Source organism: Megascapheus bottae, chromosome 9, assembly GCF_031878675.1.
Source record: "Megascapheus bottae isolate mThoBot1 chromosome 9, mThoBot2.hap1, whole genome shotgun sequence".
In the NCBI taxonomy this organism is placed as follows: domain Eukaryota; kingdom Metazoa; phylum Chordata; class Mammalia; order Rodentia; family Geomyidae; genus Megascapheus; species Megascapheus bottae.
The window spans coordinates 16,061,855-16,089,475 of NC_143517.1; the positions used below are offsets into that span (position 1 = coordinate 16,061,855).

The 27,621-nt window shown below is 41.2% G+C and overlaps 1 protein-coding gene and 4 non-coding genes across 6 annotated transcripts in view; 4 read left to right on the forward strand and 1 right to left on the reverse strand.

Moving 5' to 3' along the window:
* Dnajc5b (DnaJ heat shock protein family (Hsp40) member C5 beta) overlaps positions 1–1,851 on the forward strand; it is a 78,191-nt gene extending 76,340 nt beyond the window's left edge. For both annotated transcript variants that reach the window (XM_090338647.1, XM_090338648.1), the window contains exon 6: positions 1,608–1,851. In XM_090338647.1, coding sequence (XP_090194773.1) covers positions 1,608–1,702 — 95 coding nt within the window. In that variant the 3' untranslated portion in view covers positions 1,703–1,851. The remainder of the gene's footprint in view (positions 1–1,607) is intronic.
* Positions 1,852–21,990: 20,139 nt separating this feature from the next.
* Positions 21,991–22,063, reverse strand: Trnar-acg (transfer RNA arginine (anticodon ACG)). The gene has a single exon. It is a non-coding gene; the product is annotated as a tRNA-Arg (tRNA).
* Positions 22,064–22,400: 337 nt separating this feature from the next.
* Trnay-gua (transfer RNA tyrosine (anticodon GUA)) lies at positions 22,401–22,493 on the forward strand. The gene is made up of 2 exons: positions 22,401–22,437; positions 22,458–22,493. It is a non-coding gene; the product is annotated as a tRNA-Tyr (tRNA).
* A 406-nt stretch (positions 22,494–22,899) lies between these two features.
* On the forward strand, positions 22,900–22,987 carry Trnay-gua (transfer RNA tyrosine (anticodon GUA)). Its single transcript is given in 2 exon segments — positions 22,900–22,936; positions 22,952–22,987. It is a non-coding gene; the product is annotated as a tRNA-Tyr (tRNA).
* A 129-nt stretch (positions 22,988–23,116) lies between these two features.
* Trnaa-agc (transfer RNA alanine (anticodon AGC)) lies at positions 23,117–23,189 on the forward strand. Its single transcript has one exon. It is a non-coding gene; the product is annotated as a tRNA-Ala (tRNA).
* The last annotated feature ends 4,432 nt before the right edge of the window (positions 23,190–27,621 follow it).

The following is a 27,621-nucleotide window of genomic DNA, read 5'->3' on the forward strand; positions in this document are numbered from 1 at the left end:
CTGAAATTCATAGGAGATCCTTCTATCCTTCATGTTTTGACCTGTTTTTTGTATTTCTTTCTGACTCTGTGTTACAATCCGGTCAGTTGCTTCAGATCCATCTTGTACTTCACTCATTTTTTTTATTCTCAGGGTGATGTACAGAGGGGTTACAGTTACATTCATAAGGTAGTGGGTACATTACTTCGTGAACATTATTACCCCTTCCCATGTTTTTCTCCCACTTTCCCTCCTCCCAAGTTGTAAAGTTCATGTGCAACATATTGTCTTGACTTTCACTAATTCTTGAGCTAGTAAACACATTCATTGTTGGTTTCTGGTGTTCTTGGGGTTAAAACTCAGGACCTCGTACTTGCTGGGGTGATACACTCCTAGCCTTGTTTGTCACTGGTTATTTCTTTTAGCATGGGGTATCATGTGCAGCTCATGCACATGAGCCTGAGTCTTTCAGGCTTTTCTGTGGAGGGTGGTCTGGTACCACTATCCTCGGTATAACCCCTACACCCAGCCCTGGGTTCAGATGAAGTCTCTCTCACATGCATTTTTGCCCAGGCTGGCCTCAAGACCATAACATTCCTACCCTCTCAACTAAAATGACAGGTGTGAGCCATTGACACTCAGCTGAAGTAGAGATTTTTTAAAAATATAATTTTAGATGTTTTTCACACTAGTTCTTTTTTACTAACTTTAAAATATATTAGATAATGTTCATAACATGCATATCTGTTAATTATCTATATAAACATTTTCTCTTCTATGTCTGATAAATATAGTAATTGAAGTTTTGGTTTGGTTTCCTGTTGTTTCTCCTTGCTCTCAGAAGGTAATTGTTCCCATGTGCTCATTCTGTTCTTGATCTCTCTCCTCTTCCTTCCCACCTTCTTTACTCAAATGTCTTGCAGAATTTAAAGGATTCTTCATAGCTAGGAAGAATGTGAGGCGGCTCTCTCCTGGGAGCTCATCTTGCTCTGGCCTACTGTAAGCTATTGGTTTAGAATATCTTTGAATGTATGGGTATGGAAAACTCAGTCTGTTGACTTACATAATTAGTATGCCATAATAGATTTTTAGAGAAGCTTCTTTAACTCAACACCAAAACTGAAGTCAAACAAAGCATTGCACAAAGTAAGAGAGGCCATAACAACTGTGGTACTAGACTTATGTGCCGAACTTCCTATAGACTCACCACTCAGTCAAGCCCTAGGCTTTGAATCTTGTCCCAGTGAGGGCCATGCATTCCATTATGCACTGCAGAACTCTAAGCGGCGTCTTTCATTCAACTAGACTTTTGATAGAACTATGCAAAAGGTCCCTTAAATGGTGTAATGTCCAAACCTGTACAAGTGTGTGTGGTAGTCCAGAAGTCAGCAAGTTCCTGAAAAGTAAAAGGTAAGTTCACTTCTTCAGCTTTATAGCCCTGCAATGGACAGAAGTGAAGAATCTGGACAGTTTCTTCGCCCTTTTGAAGAAGTAGGCCATGTTAATACCTTATCCATTGAGTTCATTTGCTCATCTGTATTTCAACAAACATATCCACCTTCCTTTTGACCCATTCTTAAAGGAACTTGGTAAGAGGGCATTATTGCTTCATTTTTCTTTCTTTTCAGATGAGGACTTTCCAGTTGTTCTCCAGCCTACTAATGCAAATGAGAAAACACAACTGATCAGTGAAGGAGCTCGAAGTTACAGCACCGACTCTTGATGCTTGGAGCCTTCAAGGGTCCCAGTTCCTCCTCTCAGTTCATTCAGCGCGACTCTAGGTGGCTGTGAGGGAGGGTGGGACAAGAAAGGCTGTGAATGTACACACATTTGTTAACTCTCTTAAGTTAGAGAAAGATGATTATTACATAATCTTCTCAGTATGAAGACTTTTTCTTTGAGTAGAATTCCTAATAAAATACATTTAGTTTGATGAGTAACGATCTAAGAAAGCGTTTGAAGCTGCTTGCCAGGAGTAGCCACGTGGCACGGGGCTGTCTAATCTTTATGAGTCCATGCATCAGGTCAGTCATTATTCACCAGGCAGCATTCCTCCTAAGCTAACACAGGAGGGTTCCAAAAGAGAAGAGACCTTTTCATCCATATAAGTAAATGCAGTTCCAATACCTTCCACAAATACCATCAAAAATACCCAGGAGAATGTAGGGAGACTTTCATATGTGGAGAAAGATTCCAAAAGGTAGGAATGATTTAAAAGACAAATTGCAGGCTAGATGCTGGTGGCTTATGCCTGTAATCCTAGCTACTCAGGAAGCTAAGATCTGAGGACTGTGGTTCAAAGCTGGCCAGGGCAGGAAAGTCTCAAGTCCCAGAAAACCAGAAGTGGAGCTATGGCTCAAAATAGTAATGCATTAGCCTTGTGCAGACAAGCTCAGGGACAGCACCCAAGCCCCCTGAGTTCAAGACAAACCACCAACAAGAGATAAATTGCATTGTTTTAAAGTATATTTTAGAAGGCTAAAAACATTGGCATTTAAAACTGACACATGAATCCAGGAACAAACAGATTATGTGCTTAAACAACATTAAAAAATAAATTTCTAACCTGGTTAAATTTTATAAATGACATAGAGATTGTGAGACTGGACCAATTCCAGTTAGTGTGTTGCCTATGTTCTGTGTAAAGTCATTTTTGTGCATAACAGGCCTAATCAGTGTGTGTGTGGTGGGGGGAGGGGAGGAGAAACACATGAGGTAGGAAGTAGAATTCTAAATTCTGTAAGTTAAATGTAAAGATATCTCACTTCATTATTTATTTATTTATTGTCAGTTGTGGGGCTTGAACTGTGAGCCTGGGCAATGTCCCTGAGCTCTTTAGCTTATGCTCTACCACTTGAGCTACTGTGCCACTTCCAGTTTTGTGGTGGTTAACTGGAGATGAGAGTCTCATGGACTTTCTTGCCTGGGGCTGTCTGAACCACAATCCTCAGATCTCAGCCTCCTGAGTAGCTAGGGTTATAGTCATAAGCCACCGGCGCCTGGCCTCACTCCATTTTTGGTAGAATTTATTGTAGTGATCAGAAAATGCTCAGCATTTGGGGAAACTTAAAATTCAGAAGTTTTCTCTGTATTTGATTCTTCTCAGATTCATTTTGTGGAAAACATCATATGCTATTTCTAAAACAGTGCAGTAGCAAAACTGGTTTTTTTTCTGAGTCTTTCTTAGTTCTTTATATAATATTACAGCTTCAAGATCTTGTTATATTTTTATATAATATTGTCTAAAATGCCATCATCTTTTTTCCTTTGTTTCCTATTCCCCCCACCAAATTATAGACAATTGTTGCTAAATATATATTTTAAGTGAAGATTAATGTTACAGCTCTGACAGTTCCAAAGTTATTAAAACTCTGCTCAAACTCTTGAGTTACTGGATTCTTTGCCCCCTACATAATGAAGTAGAAACAGCATTGGTTAGAAAGTGAAGAAACCTGCTTCCAATCTATATTCTATTTCACTTGGCCCTGGAACCAAGTTAAATGACTGATGTCATATCTGCCTTGACTGCCCTGAGTTGCCATGAGATCAGGTGAAATACTTGAGACAAAAGAACTTGTGGAGGGGCCAGGAGATTGGCCTAGTGGTAGAGTGCTTGCCTACCATGTACAAAGACCTAGGTTCGATTCCTCTGTACCACATACATAGAAAAAAACTAGAAGTGGTGCTGTGGTTCAGGTGGTAGAGCTCTAGCCTTGAGAAAACCCAAGCACAGTGCTGAGGCCCTGAGCTCAAGCCCAAGACTGGCAAAAAAAAAAAAAGTAAGAAGTGAGGGATGCTTTTATGTGAATATGGCCCTGCTGATACAGATGAATATAACTTATCAACAATACCCAAAAAGACCAGTGAAGACTGCAAGTACTTATACCCTCCACTCAATGAACAAGTGCTATTTTGCATCTGGTAGAATCAGTAAGTGCCCATTTGTGGATCATTTGAGCCACTACCTTTCCTTCCTGCTCTTCTCTCTTCCCTCTTTCTCTCTCTCCCCTCTCTCAGCAAAAGGAAGGTTTATTACTGAACAGCAACTTACAAATCAGGAAGACCACCTCCTTTTCCTCCCTAACTTTCTTTTACTTTCTCTCATGGAACTTTGGACTTCATTTCCAGCTGCTCAGAAAGCTGATCCAAATGTTAATGAGAACAAGAAAGAATCCGAATCATCAGATGGGAGAATCCACTTCCTAGAGGGGGACTGGCCAAGGTTCTCCACAGAGAGCCACTTGCAATAATGCAGGGCATATCTGAATGAAGGAGTGAATTCTTCAGAATGCCCTTTAGTTGTCAAGAAACAAAGAAGACACGGTGACACTATTCACCAGGTAGGGGTTCAACAGTCATCTGGATTTACACTGAATGTATGTCATCTTAGCAGAGAAGCGTCAGCTTTGCCAAAGTCATGACAGGCTTTCACAAGCCATCCACTTATTTTCTTGTAGTGGGAAATAATTTTGAAAAATAATTTTGTATATGTAGACATGTTCATATTTACCAAAATATATGTCTTTGAAATATGTATCTTTAACTTTTGGAGAATAAATGACATTCTGACTCTACCTTGACAAGTGATATTTAGCCTAATACATCTATATGATAAGGCTAAAAACATACATACTAGAGTACCTGGCATCAATCTTTGACTAACAGAGAAGTTTTTAAGGCTGCATGATCTTCAGGGAAAAAACTGTCCCCAAGACATGCATGTCCTGATTGCCAGCACCTGTGAATATATAAAATGACAGGCGTGATTGTGCAGATGTGAACATGAAGAGATTGCCCTTCGTTATCCAGTCAGGATGACTGTAGTTATATGAATCTTGAAAAGTGGACAACTTCTCCTGAGTGAGGAGGGAAATATAACTACAGAAGAACATTTAGATGCCACCATGGAGGATGGTCAGTGAGGGTCGATGAAGAGACACAATCCTGCCAACACCTCATTTTGATCCATGTCAACTTCTAACCTTCAGAGAAATAGGACTATAACACAATAAGTGAATGAATCATATTGATTTTTTCATTGTCCTTATTCTACATTTCTTTTTTTTTTTTTTTGCCAGTCCTGGGCATGAGCTCAAGGCCTGAGCACTGTCTTTGGACTTTCTCAAGGCTAGAGCTCTACCACTTGAGCCTCAGCACCACTTCCGGCTTTTTTCTATATGTGGTACCAAGGAATCGAACCTGGGTCTTCATGCATGCTAGGCAAGCACTTTACCCACTAGGCCAAACTCCCGGCCTTATTCTACATTTCTCTCTCTGTTCCAATCCTTCATCCCAAGTCTATTTAACTTCCTTTTCTCCTTTGTCTCATCTCTTCCCAGTTCCTTTCCTTTCCCATCCTCCTCTCTCTAGTTATCAAGTCTGCTGATTTTCATTAGGAACTCTGTATCCACATACTCCTGGTTCTTCCCCATAAGCTGAACTATGGTGAGTCTGCAGTACTGCTGGTGGTGGACAAAAATTTAGGAAACAATGGGCAACAGAATATTCTTAAAGGAACATCTTTCTGCCCCCCAACTTCAAGCATGGTAGATAAAAGGAGGGTGGCATCTTATCCCAGCCATTCTCTGAATGCATTGAAAAATAGAAATAATTTACAGTGACCTCATTCATCATTTGAATATATTGACAAGTAATTTATTGAGATATCCATTTTGTTATATCCTTAGTTCTTAGGAGACTAAAAAAATAAAGGTGCATATTTTGAGTCCCATTTAGAAATGGTGATTCTCTTGCTACCAGTAGCCTTTGGAGATCCCAAACAAGATAGGCAGACACCAGGTTTGGCTTGGTTTTGCTTTGCTTTTTAGTCTTTAGTTACTTTCTGTTAACTACCAAGACTCTGCTTGTATGTGCCCAGCTTTTTTTTCCATATATTTTTTATTGTAATTAATAGAAGGGTTACATTATATTTCCAGATAGAAGGTACATTAATTCATGTACATTGATACCTTTTCTCATGTCTTGGTCCCCATTTCCCTCCCCTCCACCCCCACCCCTCATCTTGTTTTCCCCCCTTCCCTATCCAATTTCAAATAACCAAATAAGCAAATATACAATATATCAGATAACAAAGTAAGATACTGTAACAATATGAGATAATCAAGGGATAGGAAAAGAGATGAGAGATAACATAGTACGTTAAGGACAACAATCACTCATTGTATGGCTTTTGTTTCTATATACTGGAGATCCTTTCATTTAGCATCATTCTATATGGCCTTATGTATCTAGGTTTTACCCTATTGTAAACCTCTGCTAGGAGAGACCAAGGTTTCTACTGATTATGACAAATGAGGGAAACCATTGAGCCTATGTTCCTTTGAGTCTGGCTTACTTCACTTAATATGATTTTTTCTAAGTCTTTCCATTTCCTAGCAAATTGGGCGATGTTATTCTTTCTGACAACATAGAATTCCATTGTGTATGAATACCACATCTTGTTGATCCACTCATCAACTGAGGGACATCTGAGTTGGTTCCATATCTTTGCTATGGTAAATAATGCTGCAATGAACATTGTTGTGCTGGTGAATTTAGTATGTCCTTGTTTCTGGATGATTGGGTAAATGCCTAGTAGTGGAATTGCTGGGTCATAGGGGAGCTCTATGTTTAGTTTTTTGAGGAACTGCCATACTGCTTTCCATAGTGGTTGAACAAATTTTGTGCCCAGCTTTTTAAGAGTCCATGTCTACAAAATCATATGGGATTAAATTTTCTGTGCCTAGCTTATTTCATTTAACACAATGTCCTCTACCACCCATGCTTCTTCAGGGCAGTGTAGGCCATTAGAAAGTGCCTGCTGAAGCCAGGGCAATGGTAGTATGTGCCTACCAAGAATAATGGCAGCTAAATAGGAAGATCTGGTACAGATGGCTTCAGGCAAAAAGTGAGACCAGATCTTAAAATAGCCAGAGGGAAAAAACTCAGGTGTCTGCCAAGCAAGACTGAAGCTCTGAGTTCAAACCTCCAGTACTGCAAATTTTAAAAAGAAAAAAGCAAGTTCCTGGTGAAAATCTGCAAAGAGTCTTCTTTGTGAACATCCTCGGAACAAGGTAAATTTGAGAGTCTTAGAAGGGGAGAACCTAGGGGAGAACCTAGACACCGGATGACACATGAATGCCTGGCTGACAAAAGTAGCCATGGATTCATAGCCCTAGCAAACAAGCAGGTTTCCACTCTTGGTCCTCAGGAGTAACCAGGCTGGAACAAGGAGGACCAAGACAGAAACCACACATCTCACAGCACCATGAAAGAGAGGGGGAGGGGCTCAAAATCTAGCTGAGGGGAAATTTTTTTCCTGTCTTTTTAAAATATATTTTATTGTAATCAATAGAAGGGTTACATTATCTTCACCAGATAGAAGGTGCATTACTTCACATACATTGATACCCTTTCTCATGTCTTTGTCCCCATTTCCTTTCCCCCATCCCCTCCCCTCATCTTGTTTTCCTATCTGACTTTTAATAACCCAATACACATATATACAATATATCCGATAACAAGGTAAAATACTGTAACAATACGAGATAGCCAAGGGACAGCAAAAGAAATGAGAGATAACATAGTACATTAAGGACAACAATCATTATATGGCTTTTGTTTCTATATCCTGGAGGTCCTTTCATTTAGCATCATTCTATATGGCCTTATGTACCTAGGTTTTGTTTTATTGTAGATCTCTGCTAGGAGAGCCCAAGGTTTCTACTGATTATGGCAAATGAGGGAAACCATTGAGCCTATGTTCCTTTGAGTCTGGCTTACTTCACTTAATATGATTTTTTCTAAGTCTTTCCATTTCCTTACAAATGGGGCGATGTCATTCTTTCTGACAGCAGCATAGAATTCCATTGTGTATAAATACCACATCTTGTTGATCATCTGAGGAGCTCCTCATCATCTGAGGAGCATCTGGGTTGGTAGCTGAGGGGAAATTTCTTGCTTCTTTGCTAAGCTGCAGCTCTGAGTCAAAGTTAGATTGAGTCTGAACATAAAAAGATTTGATTTGGAGCATAAAGTGACCCTGAGATTTTTTTTCTCAAATGTCTCTTTCCATAAACCCCAGTCCTCGCTGCTCGCTGACTAGAATTCTCTCCTCCCCCCTCCCTCTCTCTCTCTCTCTCTCTCTCTCTCACACACACACACACACACACACACACACACACACACAAACATACACACACCACCTTCCTAATCGACTCTATTTTTTCTCTGTATCATCTTTCATGTATTGTACTTCTCTACCTTGATAAATAATGATCTGGCTCCTTCACCAGCGGGGCAAGAACTTTTGTCTGCTTTTGTGTCTGAATATGGTCAGACAATGTTTAAGTCATGCTATAAAGTCGATGTTTACTTGCTAGATATGTGAAAGTTGCTTTTATGAAAAAGTCCTTTACTTTTATAGAAGTTTAGCACATACATTTTGTAATATGAATGATATTATCTACGTGATATAATGTGCTTTTAAAACTGAATTAGGGTAAAAAAAGAAATAGTCACTGTCACTCTCTTCCTAGTCACCTGATTACAGAATGATTTTCAGACATTCCAGGAGGCTACCGGCCCACACCCCTCATCTGTATTAAGATCTATGTCTAATCTGTTTCCAGAGCACCAGCCTTCTCCAACCAGGTAAGAAACAAAACAACAACGAAACCCTTCATTTGAGAAAGCCAATTCTCTTTTCAAAAAGCTTTTTTTCCCTGCCCACAGACTTTTTGAGCACCTAAGAAACATTCACCTTCATTTCCTGAGTTCTAGAAATTTAGATCAGATCCTATATAGCCAGATTCTGTTAAACAAAGCAATCCATTGTCAAGTTGTAGATGACTGAAACTATCAATGGTTTTCAGTTTATATATGCAATTTCCACGGCTAAACATGAGCTAGGAAACTAGGACCTAACCAATTCATACAGTTAATCCTCACAACCTATGCTACTTCTGAGAAATGCCTTTCTCCAAATGGAGTTAGCTGTAAGTATGCCCAGTGCAAATGAATGGATGTGATATGACTTCCTAGAAATATACAGCTCCAGAGCTATCCCCAAGAAGCAAAATTAAATTCCTAGAATCAAATCAGCAGTTGTAGGGCAGCTGTTAACACATTCTGCTCACCGCTGGGCTGCCAACTGAGCTGAGTTGAGTGGCTGAGAAATCTCAGCATCAGTTTCTCCAGTGCTGAAAGCCCACCAGGCCCATTGTGGAAGAAACCTCAGAGGATGAGGAAGTGACCTCAGAGCCTGGGGGACCTCCCACTGCCCTCAGGTGCTTCAGCACCAGGGTTATAAGGTGCTGGGCAGGCAGCTTCTAAGGAGGGCCACAGTCTTGCGCATAGAAAACAAAGGGGACCAAAAGCAGAGAGAAGGGGCCATCTTTCCAGGGCAAGCCTCTCATTTTCATTTTGGAGGTAAGATTCCAGCATCTTAAAATTTTAAAATTTCTACTTGGCCATGCATGGATGAAGTAGTTTTTAAACCAACATGTTCAATAATTTATTATAATTTGAGAAGTAGCCTACATTGCCCTAGGTTTAAGAGTAGTAAGTGGAAGCTATCAGGTAATGACCAAAAAAAAAGTCTGCTTTCATTAATTTATTAGCTTACTGGCTTTAAATAAAGTGCCTTCCTTAAAAAAAATTTCATCACTGTTTTTGGCTTGGACACTGTCTTTTTAAAAGTAATATGTAGGGCTGGGAGTTTGGTTAGTGGTAGAATGCTTGCCTAGCACAAATGAAGACCCAGGTTCGATTCCTCGGTACCACATACATAGAAAAGCTAGAAGTGGTGCTGTGGCTCAAGTGGTAGAGTGTTAGCCTTGAGGAAAAGCCTAAGGACAGTGCTTAGGCCCTGAGTTTAAGGCCCAGGACTGGCAACATAAGTAAATAAATATGTAGCATGCTAGGAAATAAAATTTTCAGCTTCCCCAACAGGAGAGACTGATGTTATTCTAAGTGAAAGAGTAAAGTTTTTAAGGAAAATAGAATAGTTCCCTTTCTTGTTTATCTTCTGCATTGTTAAGGTCTTTTCTCTTCCCTTTCCCTACCACATTCTATCCCTCTAAATGAAAGATTTGAGACTCTTGACTTTAAGATAATAGGTATACTTTTTGAGTACTAAAAAAGGCTTATTTATTAGTACATAAATTAAAAATCTAAATGAATAGCCAACATCATAGTGCATGGTACCTGATGCTGTCCTGAGAATTTTATATTACTTCATTTCATGTTCCCGATAACCAGACTGAGAAATTAAAACAGAAGAAAGACAAGTAACTTGGCCCACATCACTGAGTTAGGCAGTGGTGGAGCAAGCTGGTCTTACAGGCTGTGATATCAATGGCTGTCCTACATCGACCTCTTCAGACTGATTTTATTTCTAACGATGTTGACACCTCTTGAAAATGAATCCTCAAATTAAGCCTGTACCAACTCCTTCCCAGACAGTTCTCTTGTCTTCAAGAGTATCTAATCCTCTCTTTAGCATTTACTGGTCTCTTTTGCAGCTGAAAGGGACTCCTGTAGGGAATCTCCCTAGCTTAATTTTCTGTGGCTCCCTTAAGAGCAAATCTGAAGACTTCCAGTCTTTTTCTCTCTTGTTCCCCACCTTCTCCTCTACTACCCCTTCTCATCCTTCTCCTCCTTCTCTCATGCTTTCATCTATCCTTACTCCCCACTGTCCTCCTTACTTGAAAGTCTTTGTGGCCTTGATAGCCAGGTCTTTTCTAGTTCCTTGCCTGAACATCCAATATTTGCCATATTAAACAAGTAAAAATGTTTTAATATCAAAAGTGAAATTAATAAATAAAATATGTTTTAACTGGGAGCTGGTGGCTCAAGCCTGTAAGCTACACAGGAGGCTGAGATCTAAAGATAGTGGTTTGAAGCCAGCCAGGGCAGGAAAGGCTGCAAGACTCTTATCTCCAATTAACCACAGAAAAAGCAGGAAGTGGTTCCGTGGCTTAAGTGGAAGAATGTTAAGCCTTGAGCAAAAGGAACTCAGGGACTGCACCCAGGCCCAGAGATCAAAGCTCAGGATACACACACACACACACACACACACACACACACACCCCAAAAAACATTATTTGATTATTATGACTAACCCAGACACATTAGAGTTCCTCTCATAATTTCCCAGGATGTTTAGAAACTGTTAAGAAAACTTGCAAGCAACGCCGGGTGGGGTGGCTGACACCTGTAATCCTAGCTACTCAGAAGGCTGAGATCTGAGTATTCAGGTTCAAAGCCCGCCCACCAGAAAACCAGAAATGGTGCTCGAGGACCACTCCAGGCCCAGAGTCCAAGCCCAGAAACCAAGTCCCATGACCAACCAAAAAAAGAAAACTTGAAAACATAACATGCTTTCTGTATGATGCTTACTGTCAGCCAGTCAATTGCCCTCATGTAAAGTGTCTTATGTAATCCTCACAGCAACCCCCTCAGGTCTATTTCCCATTTTACAGATAGAAAAATGTCACTGGAGGAGAATCAGAGAGCCTGAGTCCATGGCTCAGGTAATTTGTTTCTAAGCTCTGTTAATTTCCATACAGCTCTGGGTTCTAACTTCTATACATTTGAATTCGGTCAAGTTAGATACAATGGCTTGTCACAATACTGTTTAATATATTTTAGTATATTTAAATTTGTCCCTTACTTGAAGCAAATATCACAGTTCTATAAATCCAAATTAATCTTCTGTTCCATTATTCTGAGTCCATAAAGTTGGGATGAGAAGATTGCTATTATATAAAAAAAACTAAGGCATTTCAATAGCACTCAGGCAATGAGATGCAAAATCTTTTCATGATTTTAAATGTTATCTATGAATAATAAATGTGAAATTATATCATTTTTCTATTGTACAAAAATAAGGTACAATTTATGAAGTTTCCATTAGTAATTTACATCATCCTTCTGTCAGACTACTAAATTAGAAATTATTTTTGCTTCCTAGTACAAAAGAAACATAGCTTAGCAACTTTCCCTTTTGCTTAAGGACCTTTTGTATTTGTTGCCCTTTGAAAGAAAGAATGTGTGCGAGAATGCATGTGTGTATATGTGTTTGTGCATTTGTTGATATCTGTCTATATTCCATATTTAGCATTTATTTTGCTCCTGGTTGTCTGGGTTAATCTGTGGTTGTGAAGAGGACAGAACCCTCCATACTGTAGATTAGTTGTATTTTATTCTTTCTAGCCCCCACTCATGCTGAGCCTACTATCATGCAGCTATTTCTCAATCCATGGTTTGTCTGCCTTTTCAGGCTCTGTCAGGGTATGCATGTGTCTTCCATATTGATTGCTGTATCCCCCCCGCCTCTCCACTCTGGAACAGTAGTTAGCACAAAGAAAGTACAAAATAAATACTTAATACTAAATACCTCCCAAGTTGCCTGCAACATTACCCTGCCACTCCGTATCAGGCCTCTGGGAGAGATGTGGAACAAACAAAACTGTGGTCTCACTTTATCTGAATGTAAGACTACAAGTAAGCCAAGCCAGACTAGGGAGCTTTCCTAGGATTCAAATGACTCCTTAAGGTGGGGAAGGGTGCCGGAGTCAGCCGGCAGCGAATGGGAATTCCTGATTTAGGGGGTGAGGACTGGGAAAAGAAGAAGACAGAAAACAAAACAGATGGGATCAGGAGGACTACAGCCCAAGTCAGTAGCCCAAAAGGGCTGTGAGCTTAAGACTGTAGCCCTGTTTATTTCTAAATCCAGTCTTATATACTTTCCTAAAAGCAGAAAACTACCAGGGGTTACTTTTGTACAAAATAACAATCAAATCTCAGATCAGTCAAGCAAAAAGCAAGAAGCAATAAGGCCAGGAAGTTCACAATATAGTTGACGGATCTCCAAGTTCATAGGCATGGTGTCATTTATCATGGTACAAGTTGTTTTTCGTGACATCTCATTTCTTTGTGTGGTTATCTTACTCACTGATGCAGACTCAGGGGCCAGCCTGACTCCACACTCCAGCTCCCAACACCTCCCCCGCCTTTATTTTAAAAGAAGCCAACCCGCCTGTCTTAGGTTGGATGGATCGCTGACTCTGCCTTACCTGTCATGGGGGACTTCAGATTAAGCTGAAGGCCCTGTCTTAAGTCAGTCAGAGCACATCCCCGCTTACCCTTCCCTGGCTGTGATTTGTCTCAGGGGAAACTCATTCATTTGGAGCTTGATTTTGTGGAGTTGACCTGCAAGGTTTAGTAATGAACTTTTCAAAATCTTTACCACGCAAGGTGGGCAAATAATAAGCAACATTCCTGAACCAACAAAGGTTGTCAGTAAGCCTTTTAAGTTGTTGAAGGAGGGAACATAGTGCTGGAACAACTCCTTGGCTTTCTGTGTTATCTCAGTGTCCAGTGTCAAGTGATGGCACCTGTTCAAGTCCAATGATTTGTCTATGAAGCTGAAGCAAATCTAGGGATAGTTTTGTGTGATGCCAAAATCCATTTCTCTGGGGGTCTGAAAGTCCAAAGTCCTCACATGCTGTCTCCATCTAGGAATGATGAGTCTAATAGCGCTTTCCCAAAATCAATTTTTAAGGCCAGTAAGGACAAGGGCTTAGTTCCAGTCCTCTCAGGATGCAGCTGCGGGATGGTGGAATCAGGCAGGACAGAATGTGTAGCTGCAGCCTTATCTCTCAGCAGCTCCAATGGAATGTCACACCTCCTTCTGGGTCGCCTGCAAATTTCTGCACAGCCTGGTTAAAGAAGCTTAACCTAATGCCTGACTTTGGTGAATTCTCCCAATGATTTCCTGGTTGCTTTACCTGAGCACAGTTGTTTTTTGCATGCTGGCACCCCATTGTTTTTTTTAGGAAAATATGGGGCTGAGATTCCAAAGTAATACCAGGGTGACAACTTTTAGTAACCAGTTTTCCTTTAAATGTGGCTGGGATTCTCCAGACAGGTATAGAAGATTCGAACCTGTAGGCATTCCCCACAAGTGCAGTCTTCACTTTTGCACATCTGTTACTACTCTATCTCATACTTGTAATTTATCCTGTCTCACTTTCCAAAAATGACTCTGGTCTCTTCCTTTTAAAGGAGTTGATGGATAACGATCCATCTTCTGTAACTTCTTCAAGCTGACTCAGGGGCGTTGTCTCTATACTTAGCTAGGGACCCTAAAAGCTTAGCCTATTTTACCAAGGGGTTGCCAGGATTACATTTCAGGAGCAATATTTTACTCCCAACTGGAGATGATATAAAACATTTAATAACTACATAAACCTTTTCTTTGGCTACAACAGTGTAGCTTACTTAGCACCCATTTGCAAAGGCATTTTTTTGATTGTCTGGGGATCTTAATCTCTGTGACCCTAACAATTCAGTTGTCAGTGTAGGCCTAAACAGATCAATAGGGACACAACTTTTTGTGGCTGGTGTCAACTACCCACTATTACAGATGATTGACAAGTTCCTGCCCAGTTATGAAAGGCATGGGCATTAGTAAGTCATGCTTACAAACTATTCTATGACCTCCTGGCTCTGATTAATTTTGAATGGCCAAGCATGAGTGACTCTAGGATCTGACACCATCCTTGCCATCCAAACAGTGGATTTTGTTGGTTGCTGGGCTTGAACTCAGGGCCTGGGTGCTGTCCCTCAGCTCTCCAGCTCAAGGCTAGCACTTTGAGCTCCAAAGCAACTCTGCCTTACTAGCATTCTGCTGCTAGATTAGAAGCTACAATCTCACAGGGAATTTTCTCTGACTGGGCTGGCTCAGAACTGCAATTTTCAGATCAATGAGTTGTTTATAAGGCCACTTTACTCCAATTAAAGCAATAAGGTGGTCAACACAGAAATAGTCTCTAAGCATGATCTTACCTGGAACTTAGTAAGGGCCAAAATTATATCTGAAAAAGGGTCTGCTGTCCTTCTCCATGGGTCTGCTGGAAAGTTTTATAAACTTACAAGAATGAACTGAAATAGCAATTAAGTAATCATTTTCTCTCTCTCTCTCTCTCTCTCTCTCTCTCTCTCTCTCTCTCTCTCTCTTCTCTCTCTCTCTCTCTCTCTCTCTCTCTCTCTCTCTCTCTCTCTCTCTCTCTCTCTCTCCTTTTTTTTGTTTTGGTTAAAACTCCAATAACAGTTTAAACTCAAATAACAGTTTTTCCCTAATGCAAGAATTGCAATCATCCCTGCACCAAAGGTCTAGACTTATTTTCTTTCTTTTTCAATTGCAAAGTAGCATGAAACCAAATCATAAGGAGATAAATCTTTAAACATTCCTTTTAAAACCCTTTTCCCCAATTTAATACATTTTAGGGGGCAGTTTAAGACATACTAATCACATCACTCACACTTTACCATCAGATTTCCAGTGTCAGTATGCAAGGTTTAGATGAACAGCCTTTGTGCCAGCTTATCTTCTTTCACCAGGCGTGAACCCTCCCTAGGGCCTGTCCCACCATGGAAACGCAGAGCTGCACTTTTGCCAATTCACTTCTCATCTCCCAAAGATGGTCTCACAGGACTATCCTAAGTTTTCCCTGCCCTTTCTCTAGGCATTTGATTACCTAAGCAATTTTAAAAGACAGTCAAAGTTTCTGACATTGATAAACAAATTCGCATTTAAACTTCTGATACTTGTCTCCAAACTTTAACTCAAGGAAATAAATTCCAAATTCCCTAATACCTCTGTGCTAAACAGGATACAACGTTTACAATGTAAACAGCTCTATGCATTACAATACCAGATCTTTTTTTTAAATGCAGATTTCAGGATCTTTAGAAAAATCCTTTTTACCAGTTCCTCTTTAAAACAATGCAATAGTCCTTTAAGACATTGCAAACATTCAAACCTAATATTTTTCTTGAAGTTTACACTTAGATTTACCCAATTGTCTTTGTGTTTCAAGTATAAATTTATCCATTGTTTTGTACAGTATGCTCACAATTTAACCTTGAACATGTTCACTCACACTCATTCACACACATTCATACTTCAAAGATCCTAAAGCACACAAAATTAATATCAGCCATACATTTTCTGGAAGTTTTAGTGTCAAGAGATTTTTTGCCAATCTTACTCTCGCAGCTGACAAGCAAGTTTTAAAATGAAGCTTTCTAGCAAGGCAACTTAGCTGAAATTTATTTTTTTCCAGAGCTTGTTCCTGATGTCAGACATATTACCTGATTCATGGGCCAACCTGACTTCACATTCTGGCTCCCAACAGAAGGGGAGAGGAAAGAGGCTGGAGTTGGTCTCCTCGAGATCTTTTGGCATAATTCAGAATTTAGTTTGGCTTGCTCCTACTGTGGTACCGTGGAGAAGGCAACCTTCTACTAGATGATAGGGGAGGAAACGCTTCCTTGCATCTCCACAGGTCCTATCACTGCAACTGGGAGGCCAGCAGAAACAGGTGAAATGAATGTTCTTTCCCAAAACATTTTTTTATTGTTACTGTAAAGGTGATGGCCAAAGGGGTTACTGTTACATAAGTCAGGTAATTTCTTTTTGGACAATGTCACTTCTTCCCTTGCTCCCTCCCAGTTTTCCCCTACCATCGCACCCAAAAGTCGTACGGCTCATTTTCAACCTTTCATTGTTGCATGTGTTCACCCTTTGTTGCCTGTTTCTGCACCACCCCCAACACCAAAAGACAGATAATCTGAACATACAGAACAAAAGGAAAGAAAAAAAATACTGCAAAAAGGAAAACCTCTTGTTTTCACTTCCTGGAGCATTTTAATGAATATTATTATCATTTATTTTTATTTTTTGCCAGTCTTGGGCTTGAGCTCAGGGCCTGAGCACTGTCCTTGGGTTTTCTCAAGGTTAGAACCCTACCACTTGAGCCACAGCACCACTTCCGGCTTTTTTTCCTATGTATGTAGCACAGAAGAATCAAACCCAGGTCTTTGTGCATGCTAGGCAAGCACTCTACAACTAGGCCAAACTCCTGGCCTTAATGATTATTATTTTGTATGATCAGATGCACATAGTCATTGTGCCTTTCTGTTCCTCTCCTAAAAATATCCTTTTATCCTTCTTTGGTATCATTGTGGCCTAGAGACCTGTGTAATTTATTATGTCCAGATATTTTAGATAGAGTCCATTTATGAGAGAAAACATGTGCCATTTGTCTCTCTGCACTTGGCTTGTCTCATTTAACATGATTCATGTATATATGTTTTATTTCATATTTTTGTGATTATGGGCATCATAAAATGATGACCTGCTGACAAGCCTATGTACTGGTCTCCTTTTCTTATATGAAAACCAGTCACAAATAGTCACCATACATCTTGGATGTGTGTGTGTGTGTGTGTGTGTGTGTGTGTATGTATGTATGTAAGAGTGGAAAGAAATAACAGTTTAGAACATAGCTCATCATCAATTTCTCAAAATTCACATTCATTTGACTTTGTATTTGGGCCATATTATATTAAATGAGATACTAGCTATATAAAATGATATTGTAGAATATGCAATCTATATACATTCTATGCATATTATAAACAGTCTATGTAGATTATATACATTCCCTAGGTGGAAGATATATTACATATTACATTATACAACATATATATACATATGCAAATATATCACATAAATATACATACACTCTAGAGAGTATATAGAAAACGTATGTTCTATACCTATGTACATGTATAGTTTATGTTATGTAAATATATATTTATGTTATATATAATTGCTCATTATTGTTGTTATTCTTAAGTATTTTGGTTTTGTCTTTTTGAGGAAAGTAATATGTTTTCTTCTATTTCCAGGCACTACTATGGAAAAAAATCCACTTTCTTCTGGAAAGATCATCTTCACAGAGCCCCTGACATGCCTTGTTTTGATCCTGATTCCCTGTGTAGCCTGAAGCATCACTGGTCAGTAGAACTCTGAATATGCTTAAGCTGCTCTGGCTGAAAAGCACTGGCTCCTTACTTGAGCCCATGGGTTAACCAAAAACTGGAAAAAAGCATGGTACCCTGCCTCCATTTGTATCTGTCTTTGCTCTAAGCTGTTCTCTCTACAATCAGGGGGACAGTATTTATTAATAATGTGCTCCCAAGATGAGATAGAGGAAACTTCCTCTTAAGGAAGGGAACAGAAGAGCCTCTTCAGGACAAGGGTAACAACTTCTGCAGAATCCCTCTCCAAACAAGGATTCAAATACTGATCAGCAGGCCATACTTTGACCAGGACTTTTTGATCATCATATATACCTCTCTCCCCTGCTCCAAGTTCTTTCTCTATTTAAACATAGAGCTGTAGCCTGAAGATGACTGGAAATGATAAATGCTGGCTTCCTATGGCTGTCCCATGCCATGAAAACTCCTTCTCTGACCTCACCAAGTCTCATTATTTAGTGTATGTACAGTGGCAAATGGCTAGACTTGATATGTGAAACTCCAGGAGTCGTGGGGTCATGGGCCTAAAAGTTCTTGTTCCAGAACTCAGGAATCCTCTCCTAGGAATCTTTGGCCCTGGGAATTACCAAGGGAACTGGCAGAAATTGTCATCGGCTCAGTGTCTGCTCAGTGGCTACCCTACCCAGTCCTGAGCCTTTCCCTTTTCTGTTCATTGATGCTCCCTAGAAGCATTGTATACTCTGATTCTGTCTCATCTTTGGCTTCCTGGAAAACTCAACCATAGGACATCCTCAAATACTATTCACCTTTTGCTTCAGAAGGAACCCTAGAATTTAGAGACAACTGCAAATGTACAGTTCTCACATGCATTACTGCTTGATTGGGTATGAAATTCTAGGTTCAACATTATCTCCTCACAGAACTTTGAAAATAGAATAGTGCTCATATGTCTTCTAAAATCCTACGGAAATAAGCAATCTGATCACAATCGAATTCCTATTTCTTGGTAGCTAGTCTGCTTGCTTTTTCTTTTGTTGTACTCCAGTCTATGGAAGCTATTAGGGTTTCACCATTATCCTTAAAACTTTAAAATTTCCCTAGACTATCCTGGCCTGGTTGTGTTCATTCAACTTGCTTGGATGGCTCCTTTACACCATTTCTTCCCCTTACATTGCCTCACTTTCTCTTTCTGCAACTTGTACTAAGACAATGTGCATCTCTTCTGGATTTATCTTCCATGGTCTTTTCTTTCCCTGCTGATCCTGGGGCTTGAACTCAGGGCTTGGGTGCTATCCCTGAGCTTCTTTTACTCAAGGTTAGTACTCTACCACTCGAACCACAGCACTACTTCCGACTTTTTCCAAGCAGTTCATTGGAGGCAAGAGTCTCATGGACTTTTCTGCTTAGGCTGGCTTCCTACTGCGATCATTAAAACTCAGTCTAGCTAGGATTACACACCTGCACCTGGCCCATGCTCTTTTATTTTATTTATTACTATTACTATTTTTTTGCTCTCCATGGACTTAGGTCTTCTGAGATACTTTCTATTTTCTTACATATCTTCATAATTTATCTTTAGCTATGATTATAGGTTATTTTTTCACTTTAGCAATCATGTTTTTAGTTCTCAAGAACTCAATTGTTTGTTAATCTCTTCTTGTTATTCCAATCAATACCCTCTTGGATGTCCCCACAGATATCTTTAGCATTAAAAATACATACATTCTATTCTACTCTTCATTTTATGTCTGTTTATTCCTAGGCCATTTTCTGAATTTGGTCATGTTGAACTTTCACTCTTTAAAGCCATCACTTCCTCTCAAACGTAAGTAATTTTCTTTCCATGTTTCTGAAAGAAGGATTACAATGATTCATATCATTGAGGGAACAGCTATTCCCTCAAGATCCACCTGACTACCAACTCATAGCCAAACTAATTCGGAAAGTGGGACACCTTCCTCTTCCTGTATGTTCTCAGGCTTCACTTTGCCACTGTATTCCTATGCCTAGGTCCTCTCTAGCAGTTCTGTAAAGACTGCAGCTGGGGAAAGATTCAGCAACTTCTGTGCAAGGTTGTAGACAGTTGACCTCTGTGCTAAAGACTCACGGGTGATCTTTAGAGAGAATGGTTCTGTCTCTACCAACTTACAGAGTGAATTTCTCCATTCTGAGCTATGTGATTATATAATTTCACACATGTGCTTTCTCTCAAAAATTATTTACCAAAGCTAGGTGCCAGTGGCTCACGCCCATAATCCTAGTTACTCAGGAGGCTGAGATCTGAAGATCATGGTTCAAAGCCAGCCTGGGCTGGAAAGTGTGAGACTCTTATCTCCAATTAATCACCAGAAAACTAGAAGTGGGGCTGTGGCTCAAGTGATAAAATGATAGCCTTGAACTGAAGAGGTCAGGGACAGTGCCCAGACCCAGTTCAAGCCCCATATCTAACAACAACAACAAAAATGCCAGAAGTGGTGGGACAAAGGATGAACGAATTCAGCAGTGATATTCACTAGACACTGTTGAAATTATATTACTTGTGAAGGAAGGGTCGGGAGGGCGGAGGAGATGACATTGTTCAAAAAGAAATATGGACTGTCTAATATAACTATAACTCTCTGTACATCACCTTTACAATAAAAATTTTTTAAAAAGTATTTGAAGTCTCTGGTTTGCCAAATGTACCTTCTACAGTTTCCCATGTTGCAACAGCTTTTTTTTTTCTTTTCTTTTTTTTTTTTTTTTTGCAATTTCCTTCTAGGAAGAAGGAACTGCAATTGTGTATGCTCTACTACACATGTTCCCTCAGCTCTGGACACAAAGCTGCATATGGAAATGAGAAATTTTAAATGAGAATGTTGCAATGAGCATAAGGAAGAGAACAAAGCCTGTGCATCACTGAGGGAAGAAGCTCAGGAACTTGTAGAGGAGGGGCAGCCCGTGTTTTCCACTCTAGCACTAGGAGAGTATACACAGTAGTTGAAGGATTCTCGGAAGTTTTGTAGGAGGTCACGTTCTATTTCATTTTTGGTTTCCCAGGGACACCCATGTATCATTATAAGAAACATCTCTCTGGTTTATACTAACCCTGGGTAAAATTCTGTCACAATCCAAGGGCTGGAAGTCATGTATTCCTTGGGATCTATTTGTCAGCTGGCTGGAGAAGAAAATTCTACATGCCGTGATAGTCATGGACAATAAATTGCTTGCCACCCTTGGAAAATAGGGAAAAGATAACACAAATAAATAAAACAGACCTTTCCATCCACGAACTTAAGGGGAATACTACAACAATTTCTTCTCAAATTTCTACCATGTAATTTTAAACGCCAAGTTATGTAACTTTAAAGATACCTTAGCTCCTCATAGGTAAAAAATGGCATGTATGTTCACTTGGAGACAAAACCATTTTATTCAGTTGTTTTGATTCTCCCTCTTACAGTTTAGTCTTTTCTTAACCATGTCTAAGTAGCCTGAAGGAAACTGTATTCTCTTTTGTGACTGTAGTGTCCCCCCTCTCCCCCTCCCCACTTCTTAATTTTTCTTTCCTAACATACACTTTCTTAAAGCTTTGACTTTGAGGAACTACAAGTAGGAATAAGATGACAACTTTAATACAGAAACTCACTTGGTCCAAACATTCTGTCCTCTGGACTAAAAGATATTTGGGGGAGGGTGTGGGGGGTGAGCATTGTTTTGTTTGTTTTGTTTGTTTTAGTGCAGGCTAACTATGGGAAGCAAGATGACAGAAAAACTGCAACAAGTCACTGGCAATTTCCAAACCCTGACTTAGATTTTCCAAAACTAGGCCAAAAAAGCAGGAGTACAGGAATGTCTGCACGGGTATATCTTTGTGCAAATTAAACATATTATAGCAGATAATAAAATAATCTTAAGTGACTTGAATTTTACTCTGTCAAGGTGAGGGTGAGTGGACTTTCTCCTGTGTCTTGGGTTTGAAAGGCTTGGTCTGCGCGGATGGCCCCATAGCGACCCAAAACACCAGGGGAGACATTAAGACTCTTCAATGGTTAATTCTCCAAGTGAGGTCCTATTCTACCTAAATCGAAATTACTGTTGGACCTTGGGGTCTGGAATAACAGTCAGGAAGAGTAGTAACCATCCTTGATTTCAAGGGTTGAGGGATCAAAAGCACGAGCCAGGCAGGAGTCGAACCTACAATCTTCTGATCCGTAGTCAGACGCGTTATCCATTGCGCCACTGGCCCGTCGTACAGACGCATCTGCGGAGTGCTCGGGATGGTAGTGTGAGGAGGACCCCGCGCACCCACACGGAGGGGAGACGCCAGCTGGGGAAAGGACGGCACAACGGGCAGGCGAGGGCGGCGGGGAGACGCGCTGAGGGATCCGGGGCGCCTGCAGTGGGGCAGAGGGCCAGCTCGGGCCCGGGAACCGGCTGCGGCTGTCTGCCTCTGCGCACGCGCGATGACGCACCCCCTCCCCCACCGGCGGAGCATAATGCGCATGCTCAGTTCCGGCCCAGGCCCAAGCCCGGCTTCGGAAGCCTTGCGTTGAGTTCCGTGGGACGCCACGTCTGCAGTCGTCCCTTCGATAGCTCAGCTGGTAGAGCGGAGGACTGTAGCGGGCGTTCCCCCGAGAGACATCCTTAGGTCGCTGGTTCGATTCCGGCTCGAAGGAGGCGTTTCCTTTTACTTGCCGGCTCCCCGGGATTTCTGAGCCGTCTACGGCTGAGCCTGTCACTCATCCTGCTTGTCAATCATCCCCCTCCCCAGCCAGCCCTGGCGCGCCCCCCGCCCCCCGCTCGCGCGGTGTCTCCCCTTTTTCTTTTCGTGACTCCCAGGCCACCAGAGCTCCCCGTGAGCCTGCGGTCCTGAGGCGGGCTCTGCCGGGGGCTTGTCGCTAGGCCGGGTCTGGGGGTGCTGGTCGGGGCGGGGGTGGTGCCCCTGGGTCCCGGAATGGCCGGGCCGCGCGGGGTGCGGCCGCGCCGGTCCGGGAGCGCCGGTGGGAAGCGGGACTCGGAGCCCGCTGGGCCGAGGACATAGGCGAGGCTGTAGCGTCTCCCCGGCGGGGCCGCTCGCCGCTCCCTTCGATAGCTCAGCTGGTAGAGCGGAGGACTGTAGGCGCCGCCGTCGGCCATCCTTAGGTCGCTGGTTCGACTCCGGCTCGAAGGAGAGGGCTTACGTTTTGCTCCCTCGGTTCGCGGCAGGGGCGGCGCGCCGAGCCTGTCGGCGGCGCTCGCTTTGCCTCGCCGGGCTGTGACCCTTCTCTAGAGGCACCGAGAAGCAGCCGTGCCCAGCGGTGGGGGATTAGCTCAAATGGTAGAGCGCTCGCTTAGCATGCGAGAGGTAGCGGGATCGATGCCCGCATCCTCCAGTTTTCCTTCTTCTTCCCCGGCCCGGAACCTTTTCCTTTCCATTCAGGATGCAAAGTTTCTTCCACCAAGTAGTGAGTTGAAGAAGCTGGACGTTCAGGCTCGGCTTTAAAAACAAAAACAACTACGAGGAAAAAACTACTTGGCAGCTGGTTGGGGGTGGGTGGGAGTAGCTCATAGTTTTTAAATAAAGAAAATGGCATTGAGTTAATTATTATTATTATTATTATTATTATTATCACATATCCATTTTTCTTTCAGACCTGGCACCGGGTGGGCGGGTGTCTGCTCCGTGGCTGTTTCGGATGGGGCCCCTTCCAGGGCGCTCCGAGGCGGAGCAGCCCCGCGGTGAGGAAAGATCCCAAGACCGGAGCTGGGAGCCGAGGCCGCAGGCTGCCTGCCCGGCTCCCCGCGGCCCAGCGCCCCCCCTCGCCCATCCGGTTCCTGAGAACAGCGCAGCCGAAGAATCACCGGAGAAAAGTTCTGTCTAGTACTGTGAAATTTAAAGAAAAAAAAGACAAGGCAAAATAACAAAGAACTATCCCCACAGATTCAGAGTAAACAGAACGCAGGCACACATCTTTCCGGATCTTACTACTAGAAGAAGGGGGGGGGGGGAAATTCTATTTTTTTGGCTTAGGATCCTCGATTTTCTGGAATAGTTTTAAAAAAGCTGTTCAGTTTCCTCTGCCATCCTCACAACACACACACACACACACACACACACACACACACACACACACACCACAAACTTCAGACGTTCATCAATTAAATGCATCATGCATCATGTTTTTGAAAACACATTTGCAAAGTAAGAGAAAGTGGTGGAAAGAGTAAGCAACAGGTCATATATAAGTCCAAGGAATAGAACAGACTGCACAAGGTCTCCAGGCATTTGGGGCAGGTGACATGGAACAGAATTCAAATACCATCTCAAGGTCAACATTCCAGATGGAAATGGAAGTCACAAAAAGTTCAAAGGGATAAATCGAAATCAGAAGGCAGTATTCCATAATGATTTACTTATTCGAGCAATGACACCTGATGGCCTTTTTTGGCTTTGCTTCTCCCTGAGGCATTTTAAACCAAGTTGTTTGATATCTTGATTGGCTCAGTTTTCTCGTTTGTTATTGAGGAAGAAGAAAGAAGCTGAGAAAAGGAAAGAGAGGAAGGGAAAAGAAGGAGTGGAAAGAGAAGGAAAAGATACGGAAAGGGGAAAGGGGGCAGGGCTATGAGGTTAATATTACTCTGATATCAAAACCAAGCCAAGCCATAAAGAAGAAAAACATAAGGCTGGGAGTGTGGCCTGGTGTTAGAGTGCTTTCCTACTGTTCAATTCCTTGGTACCACCTACACAGAAAAAGCCAGAAGGGGTGCTGTGGCTCAAATGGCAGAGCACTAAAGGACAGTGCCCAGGCCCTGGAGTTTAAGCTCCAGGACTGGCAAGAAGAGGATGGGAAAGAGAAAACCGGAAACCAATATCCCATATAAACAGATATGTAAAAATTCTCAAGAAAAAACATGCCTGATTAAATACAACAATATATGAAAAGGAAAATATTGCTAGCAAGTATAATTTATTCCAGAAACACAAGAATAATTTCTAGAAACATCAAAAATCAATGCACTTGGGTGATTCTTAGGATGAATCAAGAACAGCCTGGCAACATTGTTCTCTTTTTTCAACTTCTCTCTTGAGATTTAAAACATAAGGACTGGCATGTAAAAAAATACGGAAAAATCAATTGAATTTATTATATTAAACAGGCTAATGGAATATTTGACCACATGTACTTTCCATTCCTAATTTTATACACTATCATAAAATTTCAAAATAGGAGAGACTTTAATTACCATTTTCTGTATGGTGAATTGCAAATGTCCCTCCCCCTCTTTGTGGGTCACAGGGCTTGAACTCTGGGCCTAGGCATTGTCCCTGAGTTCTTCAGCTCAAGACTACCACCCTACCTCTTGAGCCACACCCCCACTTCCCTTTTCTTCTAGTGATTAATTGGAGATGAGTCTCAAGTTCTTCAGTGCTAGGACTGGTTGGAACATAGGTCCTCAGATCTCAGCCTCCTGAGTAGCTAGGATTACAGGTGTGACCTACCCCACCTGGCTTTTTTTCTCTTTCTACTTTAATCTTGTAATACTAAAATAAGTCCTTGCTAAACTTTGAAAAGAAAAAAAAACCTTGAAAAAGAAAAGTTTATGAACCTAGAAAAGGTATTAATGATGATACAATGGTAAAAAAACCGTGGTTTCCTCTTTAGATCAGGGATGAAAGCTAGGGCAGCCATCTGTGTTTTCAGCAAGAATAAGTACAATAAGGCAAGCAAAACTACTAAAGGATCTTCAGATTGGAAATACCTCATTTTTAAAAATACTAATACATGTCCAACAGTAATATTTTACATATTTAGGAATTAAGTACACTTTTCATTTAATTATTTTTGGGACTGTGTGTGTGTGTGTGTGTGTGTGTGTGTGTGTGTGTGTGTTGGTCCTGCAGCTTGAACTCTGAGCCTAAGCACTGTCCTTGAACTTGTTTTGTACCAGACTACCATTCCACCATTTAATTCACTGCTCTACTTCTGGCTTTTTTGGTTATTTAGTGGAGATACTAATCTGGCTGGGCAAAGGACATAGCAAACTAACTAGAAAGCCTATAGAGTGGGAGATCTTCACTAACCATACAACAGACAAAGGCCTCATATCTAAAATATATCAATAGCTCAAAAAATTGAATTACTCCAAAACTAATCTCCAAAGTAACAACCATCCCATTAAAAGATGGGCCAAAGACTTAAAGAGAGACTTCTCTGGAGAAGAAATAAGAATGGCCTATAGACACATGAAGAAAGGCTCAACATCTCTGGCCATAAAAGAAATGCAAATCAAAACAACTCTAAGATTCCACCTCACTCCAGTAAGAATGGCCAGGATCAAGAAAACTAATAACAACAAATGCTGGGGGGGATGTGGCCAGGAGGGATCACTACTACACTGTTGGTGGGAGTGCAAACTCATTCAACCACTATGGAAAGCAGTATGGCAGTTCCCCTCATAAGACTAAACATAGAGCTCCCCTATGACCCAGCAATTCCACTACTTGGCATTTACCCAAATGTCCAGAAACAAGGACACTAGCACAGCGATGTTCAGTGCAGCACTATTTATCATAGCAAAGATATGGAACCAACCCAGATGTCCCTCAGTTGATGAGTGGATCAACAAGATGTGGTATTTATACACAATGGAATTCTATGCTGCTGTCAGAAAGAACGACATTGCCCCATTTGTAAGGAAATGGAAAGACTTAGAAAAATCATATTAAGTGAAGTAAGCTAGACTCAAAGGAACATAAGCTCAATGGCTTCCCTCATTTGTCATAATCAGTAGAAACCTTGGACTCTCCTAGCAGAGATTCACAATAGAACAAAATAAATAAGGCCATATAGTATGACGCTAAATGTAAGGTCCTCCAGGATATAGAAACAAAAGCCATATAATGAGTGATTGTTGTCCTCAATGTACCATGTTATCTCTCATTTCTTTTGCTGTCCCTTGGTTATCTCATATCATTAGAATATTTTACGTTGTTATCTGATATATTGTATATATACATATTTGGTTATTTGAAATAGGATAGGGAAAGGCGGACAAGATGAGGGGTGGGGCTGGGAGGAGGGAAATGGGGACCAAGCCATGAGAAAGGGTATCAATGTGTGTGAAGTAATGCACCTTCTATATGATGAATATAATGTGACCGTTCTATTAATTACAATAAAAAATACATGAAAGGGGCCGGGAGTTTGGCCTAGTGGTCAAAGTGCTTGCCTAGCATGCACGAGGACCCGGGTTCAATTCCTTGGTACCACATATATAGAAAAAGCCAGAAGTGGTGCTGAGGCTCAAGTGGTAGAGCTCTAGCCTTGAGAAAGTCCAAGGACAGTGCTCAGGTCCTGAGCTCAAGCCCAGGTCTGGCAAAAAAAAAAAAAAAAACCATGAAAAAAAAAAGAATCTGCCTGGGTTGGCTTCAAACCATGATCCCTAGATCTCAGCCTCCTGAGTAGCTGGTGTTATATACAGGCATGAGCTACTGATAGCCAGATCCTTTTGGATTTTTCAATGTGACAGTCAGAAAACTGAAAACTCATCTATATCGCTTGTATTTTTCATTCACATCCTATTTCTTTGGAGAATGCAGGTTGGAGAGAGATATGGGACAGATTGTGTCAGACCTTAGCTTTCACAGTGTCCATCTGTGAGATTCTTTTATTTTATTTTTAGTAGTACTGGAGCGTTTATTTTATTTGATTCAATTTTAATAAGTTTCATGGTTTTATTTCCATACATGCATATATGAACTTCAATCACATCCACCCCAACAATGTTCTCTTTTTTTCAACTTCTCTCTTGAGATTTAAAATA